This window comes from Macrotis lagotis, chromosome 5, assembly GCF_037893015.1.
Source record: "Macrotis lagotis isolate mMagLag1 chromosome 5, bilby.v1.9.chrom.fasta, whole genome shotgun sequence".
Lineage (NCBI taxonomy): Eukaryota > Metazoa > Chordata > Mammalia > Peramelemorphia > Peramelidae > Macrotis > Macrotis lagotis.
The window spans coordinates 1,102,790-1,128,934 of record NC_133662.1 but is presented as its reverse complement, the minus strand read 5'-3'; the positions used below and the strand labels follow the sequence as shown (position 1 = coordinate 1,128,934).

The window sequence follows — 26,145 nt, the reverse complement described above, 5'->3', positions numbered from 1 at the left end:
AAACAGAAATATAAAGCATAGACCCTGGAAGAAAAGAATCAATAATTTTTTGTCTCAGTTGTTGTTCAGTTCTTTCCAATTCTTCAGGACCTCACTTGTTTTCTTGGCAGAGACATGTGAGCATTTTGCCATTTCTATCTTAATTTTCCATTCTTTCATTTTACAAATGAGGAAACTGAGGCAAAGTGAAGTGACTTACCCAGGGTCACACAGTTCCTGAGTGTCTGAGTCCACTGGTGTACTGTGGAAAAAAAGCCTTACTCATATGGAAGCCAATTAGTGAACCCACATGACAAGACAGCATTTAACTTGCTCCATCTGGATGACCTGCAGATATGCTCATGTATCAAGATGATATATACATACATATATGTAATAAAGATCAGGGGTGGGAGGGGGAGGGAAGCAAGATTGGGGGAAAAATGTAAAACTCAAATAATATCTTAAAAAATTTAAAAAAAATAAAGATCAGGGGTTACTTTATGAAAGAAAAAGTGTGTTCATCTCATTCTTGGGCAAACTACATGTGATCTTGGGCAATGAATGTCCTTCCATCTGCAACATCTTTAAAAGTATGCCACATTTGATCCACAGTATATACATAAAGATCATAGAGCCTGTGGTCTCCTGGATCACCTTCTTGTATTTTTCATTAGTTGAGATCTCTATTGTAATAAATTTTGTGTGTGTGTGTGTGTGTGTTTGTGTGTTAAGGGGGTGGTTTGTTAAGAGACTGATGACTAAGTCTGTGTTTTAACTGCCTCCATCCTTTGCTCTGAGTGCATTTTCAAATTTCATAGAAAGACTAATCTAGGAGGCTCTAAATTCAATGAGAGTGCTGGAGTCAATCTCACCTGTGCATTTGAAAGCATCCTGAAAAGGGAGTTACAAGTTCTATTAAATCTCAGCTGTGCTGCCCTTTAGCTAGGTGAACTAGTCAAGTTCCTCCCCCTCTCTCAATTTTTTTTTCTCCTGTGAAACATGAGGGGTTGGTGAAGAGAGAAGCATGTAGTGGAAAGAGTGTTGGACTTGAAGTAAAAGAACCTGAGTTGACAGTTCTGGCTCTGTCCCTTACTGCCAATCTGACTTTGGACAAGTTATTTCAGTTTCTTAAGGTTTCCAGAACCTGGACTTTCAGTTTCTTCTCTGGTGGATTAAAGTAAACAAAAGTACAACAAATTATCCAGAATCATACACTAGTAAGCATCTGAGATTGAATTTGAATTCTTGTCTTCCTGACTCTAAGCCCATTGAGTTTTCTAGCTGCTGCAGGCTGCTAACTATATGCACCTTTCTTTTTCTTTCTTTCTTTCTTTCTTTCTTTCTTTCTTTCTTTCTTTCTTTCTTTCTTCCTTCCTTCCTTCCTTCCTTCCTTCCTTCCTTCCTTCCTTCCTTCCTTCCTTCCTTCCTTTCTTTCTTTTTGGATTTTTGCAAGGCAATGAGGTTAAGTAACTTGTCAAAGATCACACAGCTAAGCAAATATTAAGTATCTGAGGTTGGACTTGAACTCAGGTCCTCCTGCCTCCAGGGTTGGTGCTTTATGCACTGAGCCACCTAACTGCCACCTAGCTGACCCCTATGAACCTTAATCTTTCATACTTTCTATGCCTACTAATTTAATGCATTTTCCTTTTTGAGCATCATTGATGACCAGTTGATTGACCCTTCTTTGTGGTTTTGTCCACTTTGACCTCTCTCTAACCTTCAATACTACTGACTACTCCTTCCTTCTTAAAATTCACTCCTTGACTTCCATGAAAATAAAAATGTGTTGGTTTCCTCCTACCTCTTTGACCCTTCCACCCATGTATTCAGCTTGGAACTACAGAAAGAATGCTGAGTCAATAGGCATGGTTAGGATCTCAATTTTACCACTTTACTAGCGTTCACCTCCTTGGGTCTCAGTTTCTTCACTTGTAAAATGAAGTGATTCATTTAAATATTTCTAAAGTTCCTTTCAGCTTAGAATCTATGACTCTAAATCAAAAGTTCTGTGAGTTATATGTGAAGACTTGGGATACCTTTCCTCGGTGCAATGTTTTCTGGATGGAAGTAGACATGCTTCAAGTCCTTTTAATCAAACCCTCTAATCTGTAATTGAATTTTGCATTCCTTAGATATATCATTTCCTCTGAGGATCAATGCCCCCATCTATTAAACACATTCATTGGAGTAGACAAGAGGAAGGGTGCATAGTGGACAAGAGGACTTTTTTTTTGGTGATTGTCCTATTTGGATTTGTGGATGGACAAAAAGACTGACTTTCAATTCACCTGGGTTTCAGTCACCTCTGTGATCTGCTCATTGCCAACTCTTTAAAAGTAGAAGTGGGAGATTCACTGAGGTGTAGTAGAGAGAGCCTCTCAACTGGGAATTCCTTGCACCAATGAAATTACAGGTCTGTTTCATCTCAAAAATGTTCTCTAAGGGACATTTTATGACATATTTTCAAAATAGATGTGAGTACTATCATCAGTATTGCTACTATAAAAGGAATATATTTTTCTCTGATTCCACTGGAAAGTTCTTTTGTGCACAGAGTCACCATATTTAATGGAAAATTTTGAACACTGCCTTGAAAATCAGGGGAACCACGTTTTAGAATTATTGATCTAGGGGTGGCTAGGTGGTGCAATGGATAGAGCACCGGCCTTGGAGTCAGGAGTACCTGAGTTCAAATCTGGCCTCAGACACTTAATAATTACTTAGCTGTGTGGCCTTGGGCAAGCCACTTAACCCTGTTTGCCTTGCAAAAACATCATCATCACAATAATAATAATAATAACAATAGAATTATTGATCTAGAACTGGAAGGGACCTCAAATGCCCTCTAATTCAGTTCCTTCATTTTTATAGTTGAGGAAACTAAAACCCAGAGAAGTTAAATCATTTGCTCATGCTTACAAATTAATTGAAGGGAGACTTGAATTCAGGGCCCATGTCTCCAGATACAATGTTCTTTCTATTGTACCACATCTCATCACCACCATTAACTGATTGTATTCAAGTTGTTTTCTCTCTCTCTGGCCTCAGTTTCCACCTTTTGGGGGGGTTGGACTAGATTAAGAGTTCTTAATGTAGAAGTCTGTGGATAAATTTTAGTGTGTTCATGAACCTGAAAAAGGAGGGTAAGTTACATCTTGATTTTCACCTCTAACTGAAATTTATCATTTCCTTCAATTGGGAATGGAGGCAAGAAATTTATTCTGAGAAGGGGTCTATAGTTTTCTGAAGGGGTCCAGGACATAAAAAAGGCTAAGCATCCCTGAAATAGATGTTATTTAAGATCCACTTGGAATCCAAAGTCCAGTGACTATAGATTGTATAGTTGCAAAATTCCATCTATTTCCCTATTCATTTTCATTCTTGCTGTTATCATTTTTTCAAAAAAGGAAAAAACTCACAGAGTTAGAAGGATCTGGCCAGTAAAACAGAAAATGCTCCATTGTCCTTGCCCTGTGGCCTCTGGCTTTTCTGAAAGATCTAATTCCTCAGCTTCATCTAGGGGTGTGTGGGTGGTGCCCATCTGGCAGCAGGACATTTCTGAGACCGCCCTGTGCAATGATGCAATAAGAAACATGCCTGAGCATATTCTGGACAGTAACCGGGCTAGCCGGGGAGAAGGTGTATTGTGTATGAGTGGGGATATGAGGCACTGGGAATAAAAGAAAAGCTTGTTTTCGATGCTCCTCTGATGGGGTCCCACTGCCAAGGACAGCTCAGCCTTGGGCAAAATTGGGAGACACCAGAAGCTTATGTTCAGGCACCCTCAGCCATAATGGCTACTCCCCCCATCAATAGTACTCCTTTCTTCTCTCTACTTGTCCCCATCAGGCAGTGCCCTCTGATTCGGTCTCCTCTTTAGTAGTCTGGCCCAATCCAACAAGAATTTAGTAAATGCTTGTTCATGTCACTTGTTCAAAACCAACAAAAAAGGGTCTACCTCAAGGCAACTCCATTCCATTCTATTTGACCCCCCTCCAAAGCTTGTCTCAGCTCCTTCGGTCACACTGAGGTACAGACAACTAATGACAGCCTAACACTGGACTTTCAATGAAGCTCAAATAGTTAGCAGTTCTAGCTCTCATTTCTGTAGAGCTTAGTTAAAGGTTCCAAATTGCTTTCCTCACAATAGCCTTTTGAGATAGGCAGTGTGATCTCTTACATAGCTGAGAGAACTAAGGCCTGGAAAGGACCTGCTCATGGTTTAGTTTTCAAGCCAGGATGTAGATCCAATTCTCCTGAATCATTCCTTCGTTCTACAACTAGCAGTGCTAGACACAGAAGTCCATACAAGGTGTCTTGACCCTCGTGCAACTTACCCATACTTTTGCTTTGGGCAACAGTTAAGGGAGGAAGAACTGTTAAAAGGACTGGACTTTCCCAAACTCCTGAAATCATCTTCTCTAATGGGGAATGGGAGGGGGCGGTGGAGGTGGGAAGGGTGGGCCTTTAGAGATCATCTAGCCTAGTGGTGTGAAGTGGTATAAAGGGGGCCTCTAAATTGAATACAGAGAAGGATCCCTGTGGGGATGTCTATTCTGATATTATCTATGATCTACTATATTTTTTGGTTAAATATTTCCCAATTGCATTTTAATCTGGTTTTGTTCATTCCTCCCAAAGAGTTTTATGGAGCCACTTGTAGTCTTAAGTGTTTATCTCTAATCTGGTCCAATTCCTTTATTATTATTTTTTTCAATATGAGGAAACTCCAACTCGGGGAAGGGAAGTGATTTGCCCAAGGTCACATAATGAGGAAATAGTAGAGGTCAGATGAAAATTCAGATTTCTCATTCCAGATCCAGTTCCACCCACCTCCCCCTCTTCTGTCCCCCAATAATTCCATACTTCCAAGTCTTGTTAAGGAAGGCTTTATTCCCTGATATACATGCCCATTGGACCTGGGGTAAAGCAGCAATTCCTCATTAGCCTCCTTTAAGGATCTTTCAAAGTTAAAAGACCTTTCTTCTAAGCCCAGGCCAGTCTCTTCAAGCCTATTTAATCTTTTGACATACGAGGCATTTCACCAAGTCTTACAGCCACTGTCTTGTTGAATGGTGGGAAGAGCCCTGGACAGGAAGGTCAGGATATCAGGTTCTCATCCTAGGGCTGCCACTAAACAAGTGTGTTAATCTGAGCAAGTCAATTCACTTTCTGGATCATGATTTCTCATATTTTGGGGGCCTGGAAATTGATAATAATTCTCTCTACCTATTTTCACAGGTTTGTTATGAGAAAAAGATGATAGCCCAGAAAGTATAAATGCAAGGTTATGAAAAAGTCACACAACTTAAATGACAAGATTATCGGAAATGCAAGGAACCTTAGAATATAGAATGTTAGCATTGGAAGGGAACTTAAGAACACAGAAAGTCAGAATTCAAAGTCTTTTGGAAATATGAGGGATCTAGCTGACTCTATGCCCATGACAATCCTAGGAATAGACTAAATAAGTGACTGGACTTTGATCTATGGTTAGATATTCCATTTCAGTTTTATATGACTTTTATTAAGTACATACTATGTGCATTGTACTAGATACTGGTGATAAAAGGACACTCCTTGTCCTCAATGATCTTACATTCCCCACCTCCAACCAGAATTCTTCCATTCTTAGTTGCTGATAACTGCCCTTGATGAGTACATGAAGTCCTACTCTGGTCTGGTCCCTTCCTAAATCTTCAACCATAGAAATAAGAGGCAGAGTTTCAGGGAAAGAATTTGGGCTCTGGAGTCAGAGGATGTGAGTTTGAAACCTGGCTGTGATGCTTCTGACCTAAATGACAGGGGGTAGGTCATAACCTCAATATCCCTATTTGTGAAATGAAAAGATTGGATTAGGTGACTTCAGAGGTGCCTTCCAGTTCTACATTTGTGATCCAGAACACCCCTGTTCATTCATCCATCTGTCCAAAATCCCTAATCAACCATAATTTATACAAGGGATCGTATGTTTTCAAATGGTACTTCTACAAACAGAAACATACATAAAATTAAAGGGAGTACAGAATTAAACAGAATGCTTGAAGTTTATTTGACCAGTAAAAGCTGGTTGGTATTACACTTCACAATTTAAAGTTAGTCTCCAACCTATCTTGATTTGGACCCTAGCCCCAAGTGACCACATGGAGACTATCATAGTTGAAACAGGAGCCCATCTTTCTCCTCTACCAACACCCCCCCCCCCATCCCACCCCAGTACATTCCCTTATAATGTTTCAACCTCGAATGGCCTCCTCTCCTAGGAGATCTGCCTGGGGCCCCAGGCTCTGCTCACCTTCAGGCTCTGTCTGACTCCTCCATTGGTCGGGTAACAATATGTGCCATGGACCCAGCCAATCAATAAGAGACATTGATACCTGGCTGCCCTTGGCAGGCTGCCTACATCCCCATGTGATTCCCTAAGCGATAATGAAACCATTTGCTTAGGGTGACGTTCTGCCTGTAATCTGTAGAGTGGATGAAAACCCCAGCTGGAGGAATGCTGGCAGACAAATTTGGAATATTCCCAATTTTGTAGTTCAGGTAAATTAAACTACAGAAACCTGAGGAGATTAGTAAGAGGCTCAAAAAAAGACATTTTAATTGTGGTGCTTTGCAATTAGTTAGAACCCTGGTAGCTTCCCTGATATTTAGCTATATAGCCTGGCCTTATTTTTCCAGAAGGACCATATGAGACACAAAGAATTTATCAGGGAATTATTTTAGTCCAATTAGATTGGGAGCAATTTTTGACTTCTGCCTACCCTATGATTACTGAAGATTGAAATTGCATGAGCTCTTATCTTACTGAAGCATTCGTTTTTATCACAGGTCCCTCTTTGTGACCATTAAATTACTCATATTCTGTTCAGGGCATACTTTTCATCAGATACACAGCAATCAAGGTAGCAGAGACTGGGTTCTAATCCTGGCTATTTCTTAGCCAGGTCACCTGAGGTAAGGAACTTTCCAAGTCTAGATCTCAGTTTTCTCCTTTATAAAATGAACTGAGTTGGAAAAAATGACCTTAAAATTTCCTTCTATCTCTAAAGCCCTATGATCACCACAGCCCAAACTGAAACTTTATTATAGAAAATTATACCTCACTCAGTTCACCCCAAAATACATCAAGACATCTCATTTCTCATTATGCCCTACATCAGAAGCCATGTAGCCAGGATCCTAGTGGTCAGGCATGGCTTTAGAAATTAATTTGGAGACTGAAAAAAGGTGAAATAATTTGGGAAAGGCTCAGAGTCCCAGAAGCTGGATTGTCCTTGTCAGCTTTTCAAGGATGAGGAAGAAGATGCTTCAAACTGAAATAAATAGTTGGGTTTGGTACAGTAGGAAGACCATTAGTCTTGGGAAGTCAGTTATGGGGTACAAATAAAGCTGACTTTGGGCAAATTACTTTAAGCCCTCTGGTTCTATTGCATCCTCTGGAAGTGGAAAAGGTTAGATTAGATCCCTTTTGATTCCAAAGCTATGCTCTTATGATCCTACCCAGGCTAACAGCAATTGGAATGTCAGCCTAGAAGGGACTTTAAAGTCATTTGGTACAATCTATTCATTTTACTGGAAAGGGAATGAAGCCCACAGGAAGGAAATGAGTCGTCTAGGCTCACCTACCAAAGTTGGTGGCATAGATAAAATGCAGGGTGTCTGATTTAAAAATTCTGTCCTTTTCCCTTGTCCCACACACCACTGACAAACTCTGGAGATAGAAAAATAGGAAGCTCATTAAGCTGAACGTTAGTAAATGTGTCCTGAAGCTAATTTCAAACATTAGCTCTCTTACCTTCTCACCCCAAGGCCCAGCTTTGTAAACTTCCTATCCTTGGACTTCAGGTCTAGTCTACCACTGATCTAAAGGGTAGCAAGCCTATCAAACTGGGCTTTAGATATGAAAGCAGGAAGCTAGCCCATTAAATTAACTATAGGACACATTCCTATTTATTTACTTACCAAAGCTCAGCTTGGTAGATTTTCTTCCCTTTCTATCCCTGGAGTATGTTAGTGGAGGGGGCAAATCCAAGACCAAGGGGTAGGAAGCTAATCAAGGTTATCAAGGCCCAACAAGGAGAGAATTTTGTGCCAAGGGAACCCCAAGAAAGTTGGTTAACACTTTTATCTTAGCACAAGTCATTCTCCTGCAAAAGATGGATGGATATGATGGAGGAAAAAAAGACTTGGCTGTCTATTGCGTTTTAACAAAGGAATGAATCTCTAATGGTGAAATCTCAAGTATCAGGAATAGGTTGTGGAGTGTGTGTGTGCCCAGTTGTAGGGGAGGATATGAGAATCTCATTTTGTAGCAGGGAGAAACCTGAAGTCAAATCACTTGAGTAGCTGCCCATGCCATCTATTTTGTACAGTGGTCTTTACTGGTGATGGAATATTTCTGCTCTATTTTTTTGTTCTGTGCCCATATTCAATCCAGACCCTTGTCCTTTAGTAAAATGACTTTTCTCTTTCTTCACAGGGGACTTTTTTGTTGGCAGTAGAGAGATTCCTGTGAAATTTGGTTGCTCAGAATTGGGTTTCTTTTTCTTCTGGGACTCTCCCAGGTCGTTCTTAGAAATGGTGACATCCTTTTCCAAATACTTCCCCTCCTCTCCTGAGCAGACTCCTTTCTTCACTATTAGAGTCTTCATATCCTCCTTCTACTTAGTCCTAGGACTTCCACTTTCTCTTTGCATCTGTCTCACTCCTCTGGTTTTGGTTTAATGAAAGCAAACTATCCGCTGAAACATGTTGCATTTCATGACTCTAGAATGTGAGAGCCATTTCACAGATCTGGATCTGGAATCTAGAGGTTTTTCAGATCAGCACCCATTTTATTGGATTTGGAAACTGAGGCTCAGGAAAGTTAAATGATGTGGCCAAGTTTGTACATGGCAGAGCTGGGATTTTAATTCAGGTCCTTAAAGAAGATTTTAAGGATCATTTCATTCAGTCCCCTTATTTTCCAGAGGATAGTACAGAAGCCCAAAGAGGGGACCTGACTTGCTTTAGGTTAGTTAACCTAGTAAATTAATGGCAGAGTTAGAGCTACAGCGCGTTCTGGAGGTTTTCTATGGCTGCACCTCAATCGTGCCCAAAGGTCTACTTTTAGTTTTAAATAGATGACCAAGAGCATGCTTGACAATGGGAATCTCATGGGCGTTGTTTCTGGGTGGGGTCCACTAGGCCCTTTGGGGCATGTCTCAGCTTGCACTGGGCTGATGGAGTCCTGGGTAAATGGCACTAAACCAGCCAGAGTCTAATTAGATCATGTTTCATTCTGGTCTGTCCAGGGGGTTGCCTGAGTGGGCTCCTCTCCACCAGATCTGTTGCTATTGAAAGAACAAGCAGTTTACTTCTTCACGGTAAGGGAAGGAGAGGGCTATCTCTAGAAAGGGGCAGATTCTATTCATCTCTTCCTCCCATCCTAGGGTAGACACAGGAGCAGGAGGCACAGAACACCAAGTTGTCACTTATCACTAGGAAAAGAAAAAAAAACCACCTCTTTCCTTGTGAAGTTTTCCTTTACTACATCAAACTATGGTTTCAATGGGGAAGATACTCTCTCTCTGCCTTAGGTTATTGTCATCCTTGGGAGTGGTATGGAGAAATCAATATATTTTCTGTTGTCAAATTTCTATTAATGGAGCCTCTCTGGCTGGGCTGGTCTTTCCATAAAATATAAGCTCCTTGAAGGCCTGCACTGTTTCATGCTTAACATAGTGGCTAGAGAACATAATATTTAACAAGTTTAATAAATGCTTGCTGATGGATTGACTTACTTAGGTGTTGGTCATAGTTTAGTAGTGACCCTTAGGGCTTGTACTTTAAATTAATAGAGCTTTTGGAAAGCCATGCCATGGCCTCAGAGGAGAATTTGGTGAATTCAACATGCTTTTTATGTTAAAGAAGTGATTCATTAATAATCATTCTATGCTTTTAACATGGAATAAGTAATTTGAAAAAAGGTAGAGAAATATTTTTCACATTTCTCTATAGCATCTTCAGATCTCAAATACAAATACTAAGCATGCACTTACCTCCTACATGTTTTGTCACAACAACTCTCTGATGTAGGAAGTACAAGGCTAGTTTTTCTATTTTCAAGTTAACTAGTTGAAATAATGAAGTGCCTGCTATGTGCAAAGTAATGCAAGGGATGGAAATAAATATCTTATCTTCAAAGAAATATGAGATGAGGAAATCAGAGGCAGAGATTACCCTGGATTACACAATTGACTCAATCTTGGCATTGGGGTTAAACTCTAGCCTCTCTTGGCTACAATGTGCAAGGACTTAATTTGCCATTTGAAGTTCTTTCACGTAAGTTGGCATATTTTGACTGGGATCAGTGAAAATGCTGGCTTGGAGAGATTAATAATAATAATAACAACGATAACAATAATAATAGTTAACCTTTATACTTTACTGTATGAATTTTTTTATACAAAGTACTCGGACAGCTAGCTGATGTAGTACACAGGGCACTGGTACTGGAATAGGGAAGACATGAATTCAAATCTGATTTCAGATACTCAGAACTTTGTGATCCTTTTGACTTCTTCTATCTGCCTCAAATTTGCAGTGGACAAAATGCCCAGCCTGGAATCAGGAATAGTTTTCCTGAGTTCAAAGCCAGTCTCATATACTTACCAGCTATGTGACCTTGGACAAGTCACTTAATTCTGTATGCTTCAGTTTCCTCATCTGTAAAATGAGCCAGGGAAGGAAATGATAAATCACTCTATTATCTTTGCCAAGAAAACCCCAGATGGAGTCATAAAGAGTCAGACACAACTGAGATAATAGACCTTGGGGATTAAAATATAGTAGGAGTTTTCATGATTCCTGGATGGTTGCAGATCTGTAATTCAAATGTTTTGTCTGAAGGGAAAAAGAGGACCCTCACATTTGGATTTGGCTCTTGTGCTGAGACATATACTCCTTACACGGTTGTGGTGTTAGGGAAAAAAGTCTGACCAAACAACATACATGTTATCCCACAATTACCCTGTATATAAGGTGCTATTATCATTATTCCTGTGTTTGCCCAGGATTACATAGTAAATGCCAGTAGTAAGATTTGAACTCTGGTCTTCCTCCTTCTAAGTGTGCTTTAATCACAGCCCCCAGATACTCAAATACCAATTTAACTACACTGGGATCAAATTCAGATTTCTAATAAGATCAGAGTCAACATTCATTAATTGTGTCCATCAAGCAGACTTTCCCTTAAAGTTGAATTCTCAAAGACAGAAATGAGTTCATTTACCCCTAGAAAGGAACTTTCCAGTGCTAATAACATTTTAGAACACTGAACTTTATAGAATTGGTTACTCCAGATTAGACAAGGGTATCATTTCATAAGAGATACCACGATCCAAGATCTTATATTGAATGCAGGGTGTGCAGGTCAACACACAAAACTGACATTTGAGCAATGCCCATAAAGGAACACTACAAACAAATTCATTCCCCTTCACTACCACTCCCTTGAAGTCTTTTTTTTTTTAAGGTTTTTGCAAGGCAATGGGGTTAAGTGGCTTGCCCAAGGCCACAGGGCTAAATAATCATTAAGTGTCTGAGGTCGGATATGAATTTAGGTACTCCTGACTCCAGGGCCGGTACTCTATCCACTGTGCCACCTAGCCACCCCCCCGCTTGAAGTCTTAATCAATCCTTTTCTCATTTTATAACCTTATGGCCCTACAATCAACCCAAAATGAAAGAGCAGAATATTTTTAAAGTAGAAAATGACACAGTTCCAGAATCATCCACAAAGCCCTGTCCTGGTATGCATTTCCATTCGTGCATCCATCTTTCCAATGGGGGCAAAGAGGGTTGGAAGACCATTTATGCCCATTAAATGACACACCAGAGTTGGTTTCATATCATCTGATGCCCTTCCTCTTCAACAATTCTATTTTGGAACCAAGTCCTGCTAAGAAGTTTGTCCCTTGAACTCATCCTATTGAACACTCTGAGTGGTATAAATGACATATGTCTCACCACAAGAGCCAGGTATAAATGTGAGGATCCTCTTTCAGACAAAACATATGAATCATAGCTCTGTAACTATCCAGATTCATGAAAGTCTCTACTACCTTTTTAATTCCTAAAGAAAAATCCAGACAAAGTGAAGTATTTTTTTTTTTTAATTCTAGATAGCTGTAGAAATTAAAGAAGGGGCAGAATTGTAACTACCATGGGTAGATGAAGTTTTGTTTTAAGGTACTAATTTCTATGGGGGTACATTTCCTACTAGAAGGGACCCATTCCCAACCAAGCTTGTCTCATTGTTTTCTGGGGCCTTTGTTGCTTGAGGTTCATTTGTGCTGGGGCAGGGGGCTAGCCATCATCTCTAGAATCTTCTTGCCCAGCCCAAGGGACAATAATAAGACCTCTCCTTCTCCTTACACAACCGTACCAGAGGTCAAACTGTCCTCAGCAGTGGAGGTCAACATGTCCTCTGCACCTCCACTGTGGTGGATCTCCCCCAACCTTAACCCTCCCTACCCCATACCTCCATTCAGTTGCTTTGAAAATATTCCTGATTACAGCTCTGGGGGAGGGTATTAATAATAGGAAACACAATAACAAGAGCAGCAACAATAACAAAAACTTGTATGTATTTAAGGCTTTACCAAACAGGTTCCTTCATAACAGCGCTATGAGGTGATAATAATAGTACCCCTATTTTACAAATGAGCAAATTGAGGTTCCAAAAGTGATTTGCTCAAGATCACCCATTTAGGAGATAGGAGCCAGAGAGAGCCTGGGTTTGAATCTTGGGCTTTGGACTCATATAGTACTGGGGTGCTTCTTTCATATGCTCCCCTTTCGACCAGTCTTTTGACCAATTCAGCCCTTGTGACTTCTTCCTGCCTAGAGGAAGAGTCCAGGTTCTGGAGCAGTTTGCATCCCTGAGAGCAGTCTGCAGCCCAGCAGGACTGCTCAGGTCTTAGTGACATCACTCGGCAGAGATGAGGGTGGGATGGGGGCTGTGAACCTGCTTCTCTCCACTCCAGAGGTTCTAATGAGGACAGGAGGAAGCCTTTCTCTACAGCTGGGTCAGCAAACCCAGGGTGTCCAGTGCCTTGTTCTGAGAGCAAAGGAGAGAGGAAGGGACAAGTCTGGGCAGAGATCTGCAGTCACTGAATCAACATTACCTTCCAGTCATTGTTATGGCAAAGACTGGATTCTATTTTGGCTTTTTGAGAGTTTCTGTACAGGTTCCCTACTCACTTCTCTGCTGTTTCTTGGGCAGGAACTTCAGGTATCTGAGGTGAGGAAAGAAAGGTAGAATTCATTAGTGGGGGTAGAGGAAGGCAGTGAGGGAGACGTGTATTTTCTGTCTGTCCCAGCAGTCTGAGAGAGCAGTAATTTAGAACAGGGGAGATTTTTCCTGGTTGGTGTTTTCAAAATGTTTTCCCCCTTAATGTGAATTTCCCAAAGAAAGGACCATAGGATAACGGTACATTATCACAATATCCCCATTCCAGAGATGACACAGCTGAGACAAAAATTTGGCCAAACAGAGCCCTGCGCTGGAGAAGTGAATGATAGATATATCCAGTTTCTGGTCTTCCAATTTACTTTGACTGCGAAAAAGTCTTATCCTCTACAGCCTTAGTTTCCTGAATGGAGGGCTCAGGTGGTGCAATCTATTCATCAACCCCATCCTGAGCCAGCTTCCCAATATTGTTCTTTGTTTCAGAGCAGCAGCTCAGGAGTCAACTAGACAGAGAAAGGGTAGTTTCTTCACAGAACTGACCCCCCCCCTTCATAGACCCATCAATTTTCTATCAGTAATTTTGTCCAGATCTTGTGACAACAGTTCTCTCCAGTCCTCAAATCCTGTCTCCTTCCAGTCAGTGAAACTGCTGAATAAGGGTATAGAAATGGAGTTTGGTTTCCCTGGGATGGCATGGTCAATGGGTTAGGCTGGGCTGAACTAGTAAGGAATGTGGCCTCTTTCTCCCCAGAATCCTAGGTTAACATAACTGCCATAATGGAGAAGAGCCTAGAATTAGGAGTCAAAGGATAGTGGGTAGCAGAAAGACCCTTGCAACTGAAGTCAGAACCTAGGTTCTGACTCTGCCATTAGCTATGTTTTGCCAGATTTGTACTCTCTGAATCTCAGTCATCTACAGAATGAGGGTGTTGGCCCAAGATGGTCCCAGTCTCTGACTACATGATTTTTTTCCTTTGTAGATATAAGTTAGATCTTAAATCTAATTGAGGCAGATAGTTTCTCAGTCAGTGTGTCAGTTTAGTTCGTTTTCCCACAGATCTTTCAAAAACATCTATCCTCATTCCCATAAATGTTCCTCTGGTTCTATTTATAGTCTCTGAGATTATCCCTCATTCTTAGTAAATCACCTGCCCAGGTCCTTTTCTAGTCACACTGGTCAATGAAGAGGTCGTGGTGGTCCTTATGGTCCTCCAAGAGGAGGAGAGAGGAGGCCTTGAGAAAGGGCCAGAAGAAATTCTGAAAATGAAAGTGTATTAATTAGTGTAAGAATTTAGGCAGCTATAAGACACTACTTTTCTTTCATCTATTTGGGGAACCGCTCCTACCCAGAGCGGTTGTGAAGCTAGCCGGAGAGGGTTTAAAAACCCCATTTGCCTTCCTTTCGGGATCCTTATTTCCTTCCCAGTGGGAATGTTGATTTTATAGGTTAAGTTTTCTGAGAAATGTGACCCGGGTGACAAATCCAGAATCACCAAAGTGTGCATATATGTGCGTGTGCGTGTCTGGGCCGGGTAAGGGAGAGTTTCTGGCCGCCAGGGCCCGGCTCGGCCCCTGCCCACGGCCTCGGGCTAGGCTGCGGAGCCCGGCGGCCGCAGTCCCTAGCCCCGTTGTCACTCACTGGCTCCCTCGCTCCCTGCGCCTGGCGCCGCGCCCTGCTCTCCCGGCTGAGCCCGGAGGGCGGGGTTAGGGTGGGCTGCTCAGCGGAGGCTCAGCAGAGGCGGAGACTGGGCAGCTATAATAGGCTCCGAAGCCGGCCAAGCCAGCCAGAAGAGGAGGTGTGAGCGACGCCACCGAACCGGGTTCGAGAGCTGGGGCAAGGGCAGGGACGCGGAGCAAGCTCGCCTGGGTCGAGACATCCCGGGGAGACTCAGGAGGTGAGAGGGGGTTTGGAATTGGAGACTTCGGAGCTGGAAGGAGAGAGGATTTGAGGGGTGGCGAGGCCCTGCACTAGAGCGTGTGTATGTGTGTGGACGTGTGTGTGGACGTGTGTGTTGTGTGTAAGGAGGGGGTCCTGCATTCCTCCTGGCGGGGAGGGGGGGGGCTGTCCGAACCGCTGCCCGGGGGAGGTGGGCCCGAGGCTCCTGGCTTAGGGGGTGGGGAGAAGGGACTTCTTGTTGGAGCGCCCCCTCCCCACCGATTTCTCTTCTCTGGTCGCTACGGAACGGCCCCGGCCCGGTCCGGCCCCGGTCCCCTCTTAGCCCTTTCTCTCTTCTCCTCCTCGGGATCCAACGAGAGGAGGCTAGAGAGAAGGGGGGAACGGGGGTGGGGGGGGTCGTCCGCGTAAGGAGGGGGGTCTCTCCCCGATTCTGGGACCCCACCCGTTTCCTGCTTTCTCAAGAAACATAGTTTGGGGCAGTGAGAAGGGCGAGGAGCTGTGATCTGAGGGAGACACCCACCCCCCGCCCCCAAGGCGCACCGGGCCCAGGATGGGGGTGGGAGCCGAGCTTCGGACTCTCCGGGGCTCGGGAGTTGGGGATGCCCGGCAGGTTAAAGACTTAGGCCCGCCCCGGGGCGGGGATCCCTGGGCTGATCGATCGGGGTAGGTTCCGAAGAGAACGCCTTGGGGTCCCGGGGGCGGCCCTTTGGGGGACCCTGGAGGGATCCCAGCCGGCTCCGGCGATGTCGCAGTTTCTCTCAGCGACAGGCACCACCCCTCTCCTCTTGCCTTTGGCACGGGAGACAGAGACCGAGGCCGCCTCCCCTGCACCCCTCCCCGCCCGCCCGGCCCGGAATCCTCGTCCCCTGAGCCCCACCCCCAGGCTAGCCCCTTCCCCGGGCCAGCCTGGCCAGCTCAGCCCCCGGCCCCCTGGGACCTGCAGGGACTCGTCCCTTCAGGGAGGGGGAGCAGGAGGTGACTCACGGGTGACACGGAGACCCCGGGGAGTGGGGCGGGGTGAGGTCAGAGCCCCACCCCGTGGAGGAGAGCTGGCTTTTGGGGGGGGGGTGTGGGGAGAGTTTCGCGGCTTCTGTAAGCTTCAGCCTCCGGAGCTACCCCTTAACAAAGGGAGGGGGGTGCGTGTGTGCGTGTGTGCGTGCGTGTGTGTGTGTGTGTGTATGGGGGGGGAGAGGTCTTGGTCCCCGAGATGAGGGGCCAGGGGCCAGACGGAATTCCCCTCGCCTTCCACTTGGTGACTTTGCTCCTGGTCCACAGAAAAGAAACCTAAGCTCTTGGAAAGCCGGGGCACCGGGTGCCTTGCGGTCTTTGTGCCTCGGTTATCCTTCTGAAAAATGGGCGCAGCCGCCCTCTCGGGCTCTTCAGAGGCGTCCCGGAGGGGGCCTTCTTCTCCCTGACATCCCCGTCTAGTATCTGGACCGCAGCCGGCTTGTCGGCCGGGCCCCAGTCCGGGAGCCGGACCTTGCCCCTCCCAGATCCAGGGGGCGGGGCCCTGAGGGAGGAGGGGAGGCCGGAGAGCCTCCGGCCCCCTTTCCTAGGGGGACCCGGGGACGTCGGGCGTCAGGCCCCTTCCCCCCAGCCCCCTGGGGCTGGCCGTGACCGAGTGGCCAGGGTGGGGGCGATAGCGGAGCAGCCAAAGCCCCTTCCCTAGTTGGGCATTTCCGGTGTGTGTATGCAAACGACGAAGGCGTGTGTGTTTGTGTACGAGGGCTCCTGGCTCCAGATCCTGGCCAGCCTGTAGAACGTGCGCGCGCACACACACACACACACACACACACACACACACACGCACACACACACACACACACACACACACACACGCACACGGAGGTCACGTGTGCACCCGCCCAGTAAATACTTGTAGAATGGCTTTGCCGTGCTTTGCGCTGCATTGGATCCTTTTAAGCCGGCGGCGATGCCCAGTTGCTCCGCGGCGCTCCAGGCGCCCCGAAGGGTAGCGGGGTGCTGCTGGCGTTCGGGCTCGGCTCGCCCCTGCTCAGCTTTGCTCGGCAGCGAAGCGGCGCGCCCACGGGTGGCTTGGGTGCGGGGCCGGGCCGGGCCGGGCCGCCTGCGCCTTTGTCTGCCGGCTCTGCCTTTGTCTGGGTCCGTCTCGGAGTGCAGCGAGGCTCGCCTCCCAACGGTGTCATGTGCACTCGGAAGCCCGGCTGGCCCGGCGTGACGTGTTCGCCTCCGCTCCCGCCCCTCCCCACGAGCCGTGACGCGCGGCCCCTCCAGGTTTTGGCGGGCTGGCAGTCCAGGAACTGACTCACTACAACTTCTCCCTTCTGGCCGGTCCGGCCGCCCCCGGCACAGGGGCTGGTAGTGGGGGTGGGGGGACGGGGAGGAGGGGGCATTTCCTAGGGGCAAGCGCCCCCTCCTGGACCTGAGCCTGCATAGCCCGGCCACCCTGCCCCAACGTTTCTCCCGAGACATTTCCCCAATGACTCTTGCCCGAGGGCCTTTGTTTCCTGCGTCTCACTCCCAGAGAACCCTGTGTCCCAAGCTCAGCGGGCATGTACAGCCAGCAGCATTTCATCACGCACTCTACTCCCGGCTTTTCTCCTGATTTGCTCCACTTTACAAAAATAACCCTTTCCTTACCAGGCTGGAGCCTGAGGTGTGTGCACCTGGAGCTGAGCTATAGACACGCATTTTATTAAACCTTTTACCGATCAAATTTTAGTAAGAATTCAGTCATTGCCTCATGCATCCCAGACACTGAGTTGCCAGGCACCAGAGATACAAAAACCAGAGTGAAACAAAGTGCTGGTGCAACCCCTACATTTTAGAGAGTAGGATCCGTTGTTCAATCACGTCTGACTCTCTGTGATCCCATGTTGCTAATAAAAAACCCACACCAAACCACCCCACCCCCCAAACTAGTATTTGCCATATCCCTCTGCAGCTCTTTTTACAGGCATGGAAACTGAGGCAAACAGGATTAAGTGATTGTCCAAGGTCATACCGCTAGTAGGTCTCATCTAAACTTAGGACTTGTTGATTCCACCCAGCTGTTCCAGAGTGGAATATACCAAGACCCTAAAAGGGAAGTGACTTGTTCAAGGTCATGCAACTAATAAACGTCTAAGCTGGGATTTGAACTCAAAGGCAAAAAGTTGGAGTGGGGCATTTATGCCCTGTATAACTCCTGCCCATTTATTCCAGCAGTGGCATCAAGTGTCACAACTTTTTCTAGTTGTAGTATTCAACATACACCTTGAATTATAGGGACATTGACAATAAACCCTCTTTTCCTTTTTTTAGTCCATCCTTATCCTGTCCTGGGTCTGGGAAGGAGAGTGAGAAGGAATGGGGAAGGTCTGCAAAGGACCTATTTCTCACCTCTAGGTCATTTTGAAGGGTACCTCGAGAGATGGAAATTGGGTGTGTTGGAGAATGTCCACTGAGAGTGAATGAGCCCTGAGTGGGAAAGGAGCCCTGTTTTTGACTTTGCCAACTTTGTAACCTCAAAGCAAGATATTTTCCTTCTTTGGATTTCTGTCTCCCCCACCTTTAATGGAAAAAATTCTAAGATCTCTTCCATGTTAGGATCTGTGACTGTTGCACAAGGCAGGACATAGACTTGGCATGTTGGCACCCAGTAGGCACTTAATAGATACTGATTGACTAGCACTCAATAAATATTTGACTGACTTACTGACTAGCACACTAGGCACTTAATAAATGTTTGCTGACTGACTGGCACTGGCACATAGTAGGCACTTAATAAATGTTTGTTGACTGATTGACTGAATGATTGACTTAAACTCCCCCTGTCCCAGAGGGTAGGGGTTAACTCAGTGGATATTATCCCTTGGGAAGACACAAGTCTGGACTTGCTCTCCTAAAAACAGACTTTCTGCCCAGACTTGCCAATAACCTGGGAAAAGCAGGGAAGCAGGACTGATGCCAGGGTCCTGAGTAGGGTTGGGGCAAATATCAGGGTCACCATAAATAGGTAAATTTATTTTTTCTGGTTTCCTTTGGCACCAGATACAGGAGGCAGGGGCACCAGAAAGCCTGTTCAGATGTCTTTTTTGTTGATTTGGTGCTTGAATATGTGCCCTCCTGGGATCAAGCAGTTAAAAAGTTCCAAGTGTCTGGCCTGTTGGAATCATCTGATAAGTCTATATAGTTTATAACTCAGTTTATGAGATATTATCCTCCTTCCCTTAATGGGCCCTGCCCTGCTCAGTCCCATCCCACCCCACCAGTCATAGGACCAGGGTTCAAATATGATTTCTGTTAGATATTACCTGCGTGACATGGGGCAAGTCACTTAATTCTCTAGGTCTCATTTTTCTCATCTCTAAACTGGAAATAGCCTTTGAAGTTCTAATCAGCACTATGTCCCTTTGATATATGCCAGTGTACCAGTGGTGTGGGAGTGTATTCTGAGGTATGTGTGGTGTGTACTGTTGGACCTGGAGTCAGAAAGATCTGAGTTTGAATTTTGCCTCTGACTTTTATGGCTGGGTGACCCTTGACCTGGGCAAGTCATTCTCTATCCTTATCAGTAAAATGAAAAAAAAGTTATGAGGCTTATCTGAGATAATGGATATAAAGTACTTGGAAAATTCTGAAACATGCCCACTAAAAACATTTAACATACTTGTGGGTCTGTGGACTTGTGTTAATGGCACTTAATTTTCCAAATTATTTGATTCGTCATTTACTCAAGATCAGCTGGACCAGCTTTGAACTCAGGTCTTCTGACTTAGCTCTGTTGTGTTATCTGCTACCTCACATCTGCCTCCTGGGGTAGGGGTATAGTTCCAGAATTTTTCCTTAGGTACCTTTTTTCCCCTTATTCCCTGGAGATTGTTACCAGTATCTCTGGGCCTTCTCCTCTACTTAGTAGAAAGCCTAAGAAGGGGGGAGGGCTAAGGAAAGGCAAGGTGGAACGAATTTGTGGAAACTATTCAGAAGTGCTTGATAATCCTTTATTTTTTCAAAGGACTTTCTCACCTTTCTTTGTCCTCACCACTCTCTTGATGAGAGAAGCCTTTTATAGTTGAGGAAACTGAGGCCTAAAGAAAGGAAGTAACTTAGTCCAGGTCACATAGCAGAGTTGAGACTTGAGCCTAGGTCTCCTGATTGACTCTTTTTTTTCCTGTACTGTAATGGTAGTGGAGTATGGGTTTACAAAAAGCATTAAGCTGGCTTTGTCAAGGAATAGTGCCTGCTGTTAGTGATGTCATAGGGACATCCACACACTCACAGCTGTGCTCCACCCCTTATCACCCCACCCCCATGGCCCAAAGGTTATTTTCAACACTTTAGTGCAGCTTACTTCCTTGTAGGGCTGTCTAGGTTATGGGCAGAGAACCAGAAACTTTGGGTGAGGCAAGTTGGCAATAAGGTGCCTGGGAGGGTAGATCCCAGCCTGGGGAAGCCCCAAGAAAGAACATGGGTCTTTGTGGTTGTGGGCCTCTGCCAGTGTGCATATGTGTTTCTGAGTCTGGGCCAGGTCATGTCCTGTGTTCTATGTTATCCTATGTGGGTTTTCCCAGAATGTCCTCTGAGCATTAGAGGCAAGGGAATGGAGTACAAGGTTTGCTATCAGAGGACTTGGGTTAAATGTAGCCATTATAAAAGCAGCTAGGTCTGGAGTCAAGGATTCCTGAGTTCAAATATGTCCTTTGAGACTTAAAAGCAGTGTGACTCTAGATAAGTCATGTAACCTCTGTTTGCTCAACTATAAAATGGAGATAATAATAGCACCACCAGTGCTCAAATGAAGATCAAATAAAATACTGTTTGTAAAAATACCAGGCTTCTAGTAAGTACTTTCTAAATTCTCATTCCCTTTTTCCCTCCCAACTGACATTTACTACTTTGGGTGACCCTGGGCAAATCACTTTAATCTCTGAGCCTAATTTTCCTCATTTCTAAAGCAGAGATGGCCTCTAAGTATCCTTCCAAATCTAGCTTTTTTTGACCTATGCCTGTATATTTACATGTTAAGATTTATCAGTCAACTAATATTTATTAATTGCCTACCATGTGCCAGGAGGGCAGCTAGGTGGTGCAGTGGCTAGAGCACTGGCCTTGGAGTCAGGAGGATAGGCATTTGAATCTAGCCTCAGACATATGACCTTTAGTAGCTGGGTGATCTTGAGTAAGTCACTTAGCCCTGGAAGACCTGGGCTCAAATCCTGCCTCTCTAGCTGTGTAATCTTGGATGAGTCTCAGTTTCCTTCTCTGTAAAATGGGGACTAGCCCCTGCCTTATAGGGTTATTGTAAAGGTCAAATGAGGGATTTTATATAAAGGGCTTGTAAAATTCTGTTATGATTTCCCCCTTTTATTAGCCATATTGCAAAAGAAAATGTAAACTAAAACAAAAATAAAGTGAAAAAAATTATGATTCACCATGGGTGCTTTGGATTTGTCCTGAATCAGTCTTGATCAGAGTAGCTAAGTCTTCCACAACTGATCATCGTTACATAGCTCACTTTACTTCGCATCAGTTCATATAAATCTTCCCAGGTTTTTCTGAATAACTCCTGTTTGTCATTTTTTTTATAGCACAGTAGTATTTCATCACAATCATATTTTTCTGAATAACTCCTGTTTGTCATTTTTTATAGCACAATAGTATTTCATCGCAATCATATACCACAACTTGTTCAAACCTTCCTAATTGATGGGCATTCCCTTGATTTCTAATTCTTTACACCATAAAAAGAATTACTCTGAATATTTTTGGACAAATAGGTCCTTTTCCCTTTTCTTTGATCTCTTTTGGATCAAGACCTAGTAATAGTGTATTGCTGGATCAAAGGGAAAACAGTTTTACAGCCCTTTTACTGGAGTTCTGTATTGTTCTCCAAAATGGTTGGAGTAGTTCACAAGTGAATTAAACACTGATATGTGCTTATTTATTATTTAATATAACTATTGGTTTGTGGACTTATACTATGATTTATGTTTATGAATATCTGAAAAAGGGAAGTTGGGGTATTGAACTTAGTTCTGGAGGCCAAAGGGGAAAGAGTGATTGACAAATTTCCTACTAAAGGTCTTTCTGGTCTTAGTTTCCTTGGGGGAAGAGAATATCATTGTTAAATTGAAGTAAGACTTGGGTCTGAGAAATCAGTCAAAAATTCCTGGGTTGGGCCCTTGCTAAAACATTTTACACTGGTGTAATTGTTACATACTTGTGAATTTAAGTATGTTTGAGCCAGTAAGCTAAGAGAACTAACTGATAATAAATTGATTCTAATAGCTATTCTGTAAACACACTCTGTTAACTGCTACTGTATTTAAGTCAACTCAGAAGGGTTATGACAGGAGATTGGAGTTTGAGCCTCAACCTCTCCTTTTCCTTGTAGTGTCACCATTTCTTTGGGCCTCAATGTCCTCATCTGTGAAATGGAGATAACAGTCTGCTTACTTCCCATGGTTGTTGGGAGGACCCAGTGAGATGATGTCATAATATAGCTGCACTTTTGTAAACATAAACATTCTGTCTAAAGGGATTTCCTGGAACCCCTCAAATTATACCAGTAATGATAGATAGCTCTTGTCTCTATAAGGCTTAGAGGGTCTCTAAAAAGTTGTTTGTCTCCTAAGCCCCAGAGATTAGGTAGTCATCATGAATTTTGATGATTATTTTACAGGTGAGGAAACTGAGGTCCAGAATCAGGAAGTAAATTACCAAAAACTCATAATGGGGGTAGGGTGGTATAGGTATAGATGTCAGTGATAGATCTGAGAAGGGGACTCAGATTTCCTGGCTCTTTTTCTGTGCTGGTATGTGTACATGAGTGTGACTGCATTTGTGTTGGACTGATTTGTGTTTGGAGAACTTTGGAGAGGAAGTCTTGCACCCTGGGGAAGGGGATGGATTCAGAGTCGAAATCCCAGCTGTGTTATTAATTGACTTGGGACCCTGAGCAAATCATTGAATTTTTCAGGTGTCTGAAATGCTAAAAAAGGGAATTAGATGGCCTTTAAGGTGCTGCTCCAGATCTGTTTTCCTGAGTTCCCTCATCAATTAAATGTCATTTTTGTATCATAGCCAGAGTTGTCACCATGTCTGAGTCACCGAGCAGAACCCGTCAGATCCCCTGCAGTGGGAAACTTTGCCGGAACCTCTTTGGGCCTGTAGACCATGAACAGCTGAAGCAAGACTGCCAAGACCTGATGCAGAGCTGTGCCCAGGAGGCCCAGCGCCGGTGGAACTTCGACTTCATCACTGAGACCCCTCTAGAGGGTGACTATGCCTGGGAGAGGGTCCGAGGCCTGGATCTGCCCTCCATATATCGTCCGTCAGGGCCATGGAGCAGGGAGGACCTGGGGGGGAAGAGGCCAAAGCCTCGGCCCAACTCCCCAGCCCTACTACAGATGTCCGCCCAGGGAGACCATGTGGACCTGTCCCTCTCCTGTACTGTAGTACCACTGACACCAGAGCGGGAGGAAGGGTCCATGGCTGGGACCTCTCAACCAACCCGAAAACACAAGCAGACCAGCATGACGGGTGAGTGGTGGATGGGTTCCTGAAGGAACCACAGAATCTTATTATTCTAGACTTTAGTGCTCATTTAGTTTAGCATTGTGTAACTAGAACTAGAAATAACTTCAGTGAGATAGCATGAGAAAATGAAGGGAGCTCTGAATTTGCAATCAAAGACTTGAGTTTGAATCCAGGCCTCTCCTACTTGTCTAAGTCTCAACATCTATGGGGATCACTTTATTCTATAAAATGAAGGGGTTGAGGGTCAGCTAGGTGGTGCAGTGGATAGAACACTGGCCCTGGAGTCAGGAGGACCTGAGTTCAAATCCAGCCTCAGACTAGTACTAGCTCTGTGACTCTGGGCAAGTCACTTAATCCTGATTGCCTCCAAAATTTTTTTTAAAAGATGAGGTCAGACTAAAATTCTAGCCGTTCCTTTTTAATTCTAATTCATCTGATTCTAAGTCCAAGTTATTTAGTTCAAACCTTTATTGGATGAGAAAACTAGGGCCCAGAAGAGGAAATGACTTACCCAAGGTAATACATTTAGTGATAGATGTATTAATAGCCTCTAAGTCCCTTTCAGTCTTTGATTATGAAGTTTTCCATCAAGTCCTCTTTAGGATAGGCACACTTCTGGGATCCTGGTTCCTTTTTTCTTATTTGTTTTGGGTGAGAGGTAGAATTGGGGAAGCAAGACCTGAGATCTGGGTTCAGATCTTATGCCAATAACCAGATCACTCAACCTTTCTGGGTCTTAGTAAAAGGGAAATGGTAAAACTTTTACTCTATGACTGCCAGGGCTTTCGTGAGGAAAACACTTAAGTCAAAAACTTTGTGTTGTATTTCTTTGCAAGATTATGCTGACCTTGTCACCCTTAGACTTTTTTTTCCCTTTCTGTCTTAACAGATTTCTACCATTCAAAGCGAAGGCTCATCTTCTACAAGAGAAAGCCGTGACTTGACACTCCAGTTTCTTTCTCTGCAGGCCTGGGTGATGATGACCACCCCAGCTAGATACTCTAGCTTTTTGTTTGTCTGTGTGTGTGTTTTAATTATTGTTTGTATTTTAATTTAAACTCCTCTTTGTATATATACGCTGTCTTCATGCTGGGTGCACCCTGGCCTGTAAGCATGGAGAATATTTAAAAAACACAAAAAACGACAGTGGAAAGCTAGCTGCGCCCCCGCTGTATAAGTCGGACTGTCGGGTATTTTTATGTTTTGAAACCTTATTTAAAATGTCCTTGTCCTTTGTTTTCTATCCTATAAGATAGAATGAAGTTGGCCTCAGGCCAGAGATCGGTGTAGCTACAGAATGCTGCTAGCTTCCTTGCCTGTCGTTCCTTACGCCAGGAATTCCTGGTTAGGTGACATGCCCAAGGGCTGTTATCTCCCATCAGGTGTTGTGGAATTCTCCCGGGTTCTCTAAATAAATTAATTTTAATTTGAAAAAATAAAAATAAAAACAGATGGCACTTTGTTGGGAGGGTGGAGTGGGGGTAGGATTGGTCGGGGTACAAAGTGACTGTCCTCCTCTGAGATGTCCAAAGCCAAGGATGAAGGACAGGGGTTTCACCCCACTGGCCTTTTGACTTTGCTCTCTACTGAGAGGTGGGGGGAGAGAGTTGGTTCCTGTAGCGTTTCCCCCACCCCCTCCCTCTGTCATGCCCTTCTTTGCCTGCCTTCAGGAATTGGGTAGGCAGATGGGCATCTGTTCCCCAAAGGTGGACCAGCCAAGCTGCTCAGGATCCCGGGTCCCTATTGGTGCTGTCCTGCCCTGCACTTTCTACAGAGACCTAGCTGCCCTTTTGTTAGCTAGGTTTTCCTCTCAGCTCTCTCCTTCCCCACCACCTCTCCCTCCTCAAGCCCTCCTTCCTCCTCCCTTCTCCTCCCTTCCCTTCCCATTGTACTTTTGTGTAGCAGCTGAAAAAGGTGATGGTGGTTTGGAAGTGAGGCAGGGTGATGAGGATGTTCTGGCCTTTCTGGGGAAGGTGGGAGGGGCCATTGCTGACTAAATACTGAAGGAACAGGTTTCATTCCATCCTAATTTTGTCCTGTCCCAAAAGTCCTGTGGACAAAACCCCAGCCTGGGCACTGACCCTAGAGGGGAGATTAGATAGCAAGCACTTGGAATCTACCATACAACTGAGCACTTGATTCTAGGCTCTCTTCTCTTGTTCTGGTTCATGTGTATGTCTTGGACTCCTCACATAGACTGTAAGCTCTTTGAGGGCAGGGACAGTGTCTTATACTTCTCTGTATCCCACACAACCTAGGAGTTGGGTATATAGCAGGTGCTCAGTAAATAATACTTATTGACCTAACCACACTATGAAGTTCTTGTTGTCTTCTTTGGGTTGTATTCCTTGGGTTCTGTGTTGGTGTGGGTTCTGGGTTTTGTTTGTTTTGTTTTGTTTTTAAAACATGGTTTTATCTTAGTATCTGGTAAAGTGGGCTGGTTTGGAAATTGGAAGACCTGTATTCAAACTTTTCCTTGTTGGGTTTCAGATTTTTCATCTGTAAAATGAAAGATTAGGATAAAAGG

General features: G+C 44.5%; 1 protein-coding gene and 1 long non-coding RNA gene across 5 annotated transcripts; one reads left to right on the top strand and one right to left on the bottom strand.

Moving 5' to 3' along the window:
- Nucleotides 1-8,360: 8,360 nt before the first annotated feature.
- LOC141523322 (uncharacterized) lies at nt 8,361-17,276 on the bottom strand. Its single transcript, XR_012478455.1, has 5 exons — nt 16,996-17,276; nt 14,371-14,479; nt 13,234-13,268; nt 10,642-10,695; nt 8,361-9,467 (listed from the first exon to the last, which is right to left on the bottom strand). It is a non-coding gene; the product is annotated as an uncharacterized LOC141523322 (long non-coding RNA).
- Nucleotides 13,173-25,927, top strand: CDKN1A (cyclin dependent kinase inhibitor 1A). 4 transcript variants are annotated; one of them, XM_074236404.1, is made up of 3 exons: nt 13,173-13,273; nt 23,167-23,621; nt 24,508-25,927. In XM_074236404.1, exons 1-3 carry the CDS (start codon nt 13,173-13,175, stop codon nt 24,555-24,557), a joined length of 606 nt encoding a protein of 201 aa, XP_074092505.1. In that variant the 3' UTR covers nt 24,558-25,927. The 4 variants fall into 4 exon arrangements, with proteins under 4 accessions (XP_074092505.1, XP_074092504.1, XP_074092503.1 ...); XM_074236403.1 differs by lacking the exon at nt 13,173-13,273 and adding an exon at nt 14,993-15,117; XM_074236402.1 differs by lacking the exon at nt 13,173-13,273 and adding an exon at nt 14,993-15,117 and having other exon boundaries at nt 23,163-23,621.
- Nucleotides 25,928-26,145: the final 218 nt, after the last annotated feature.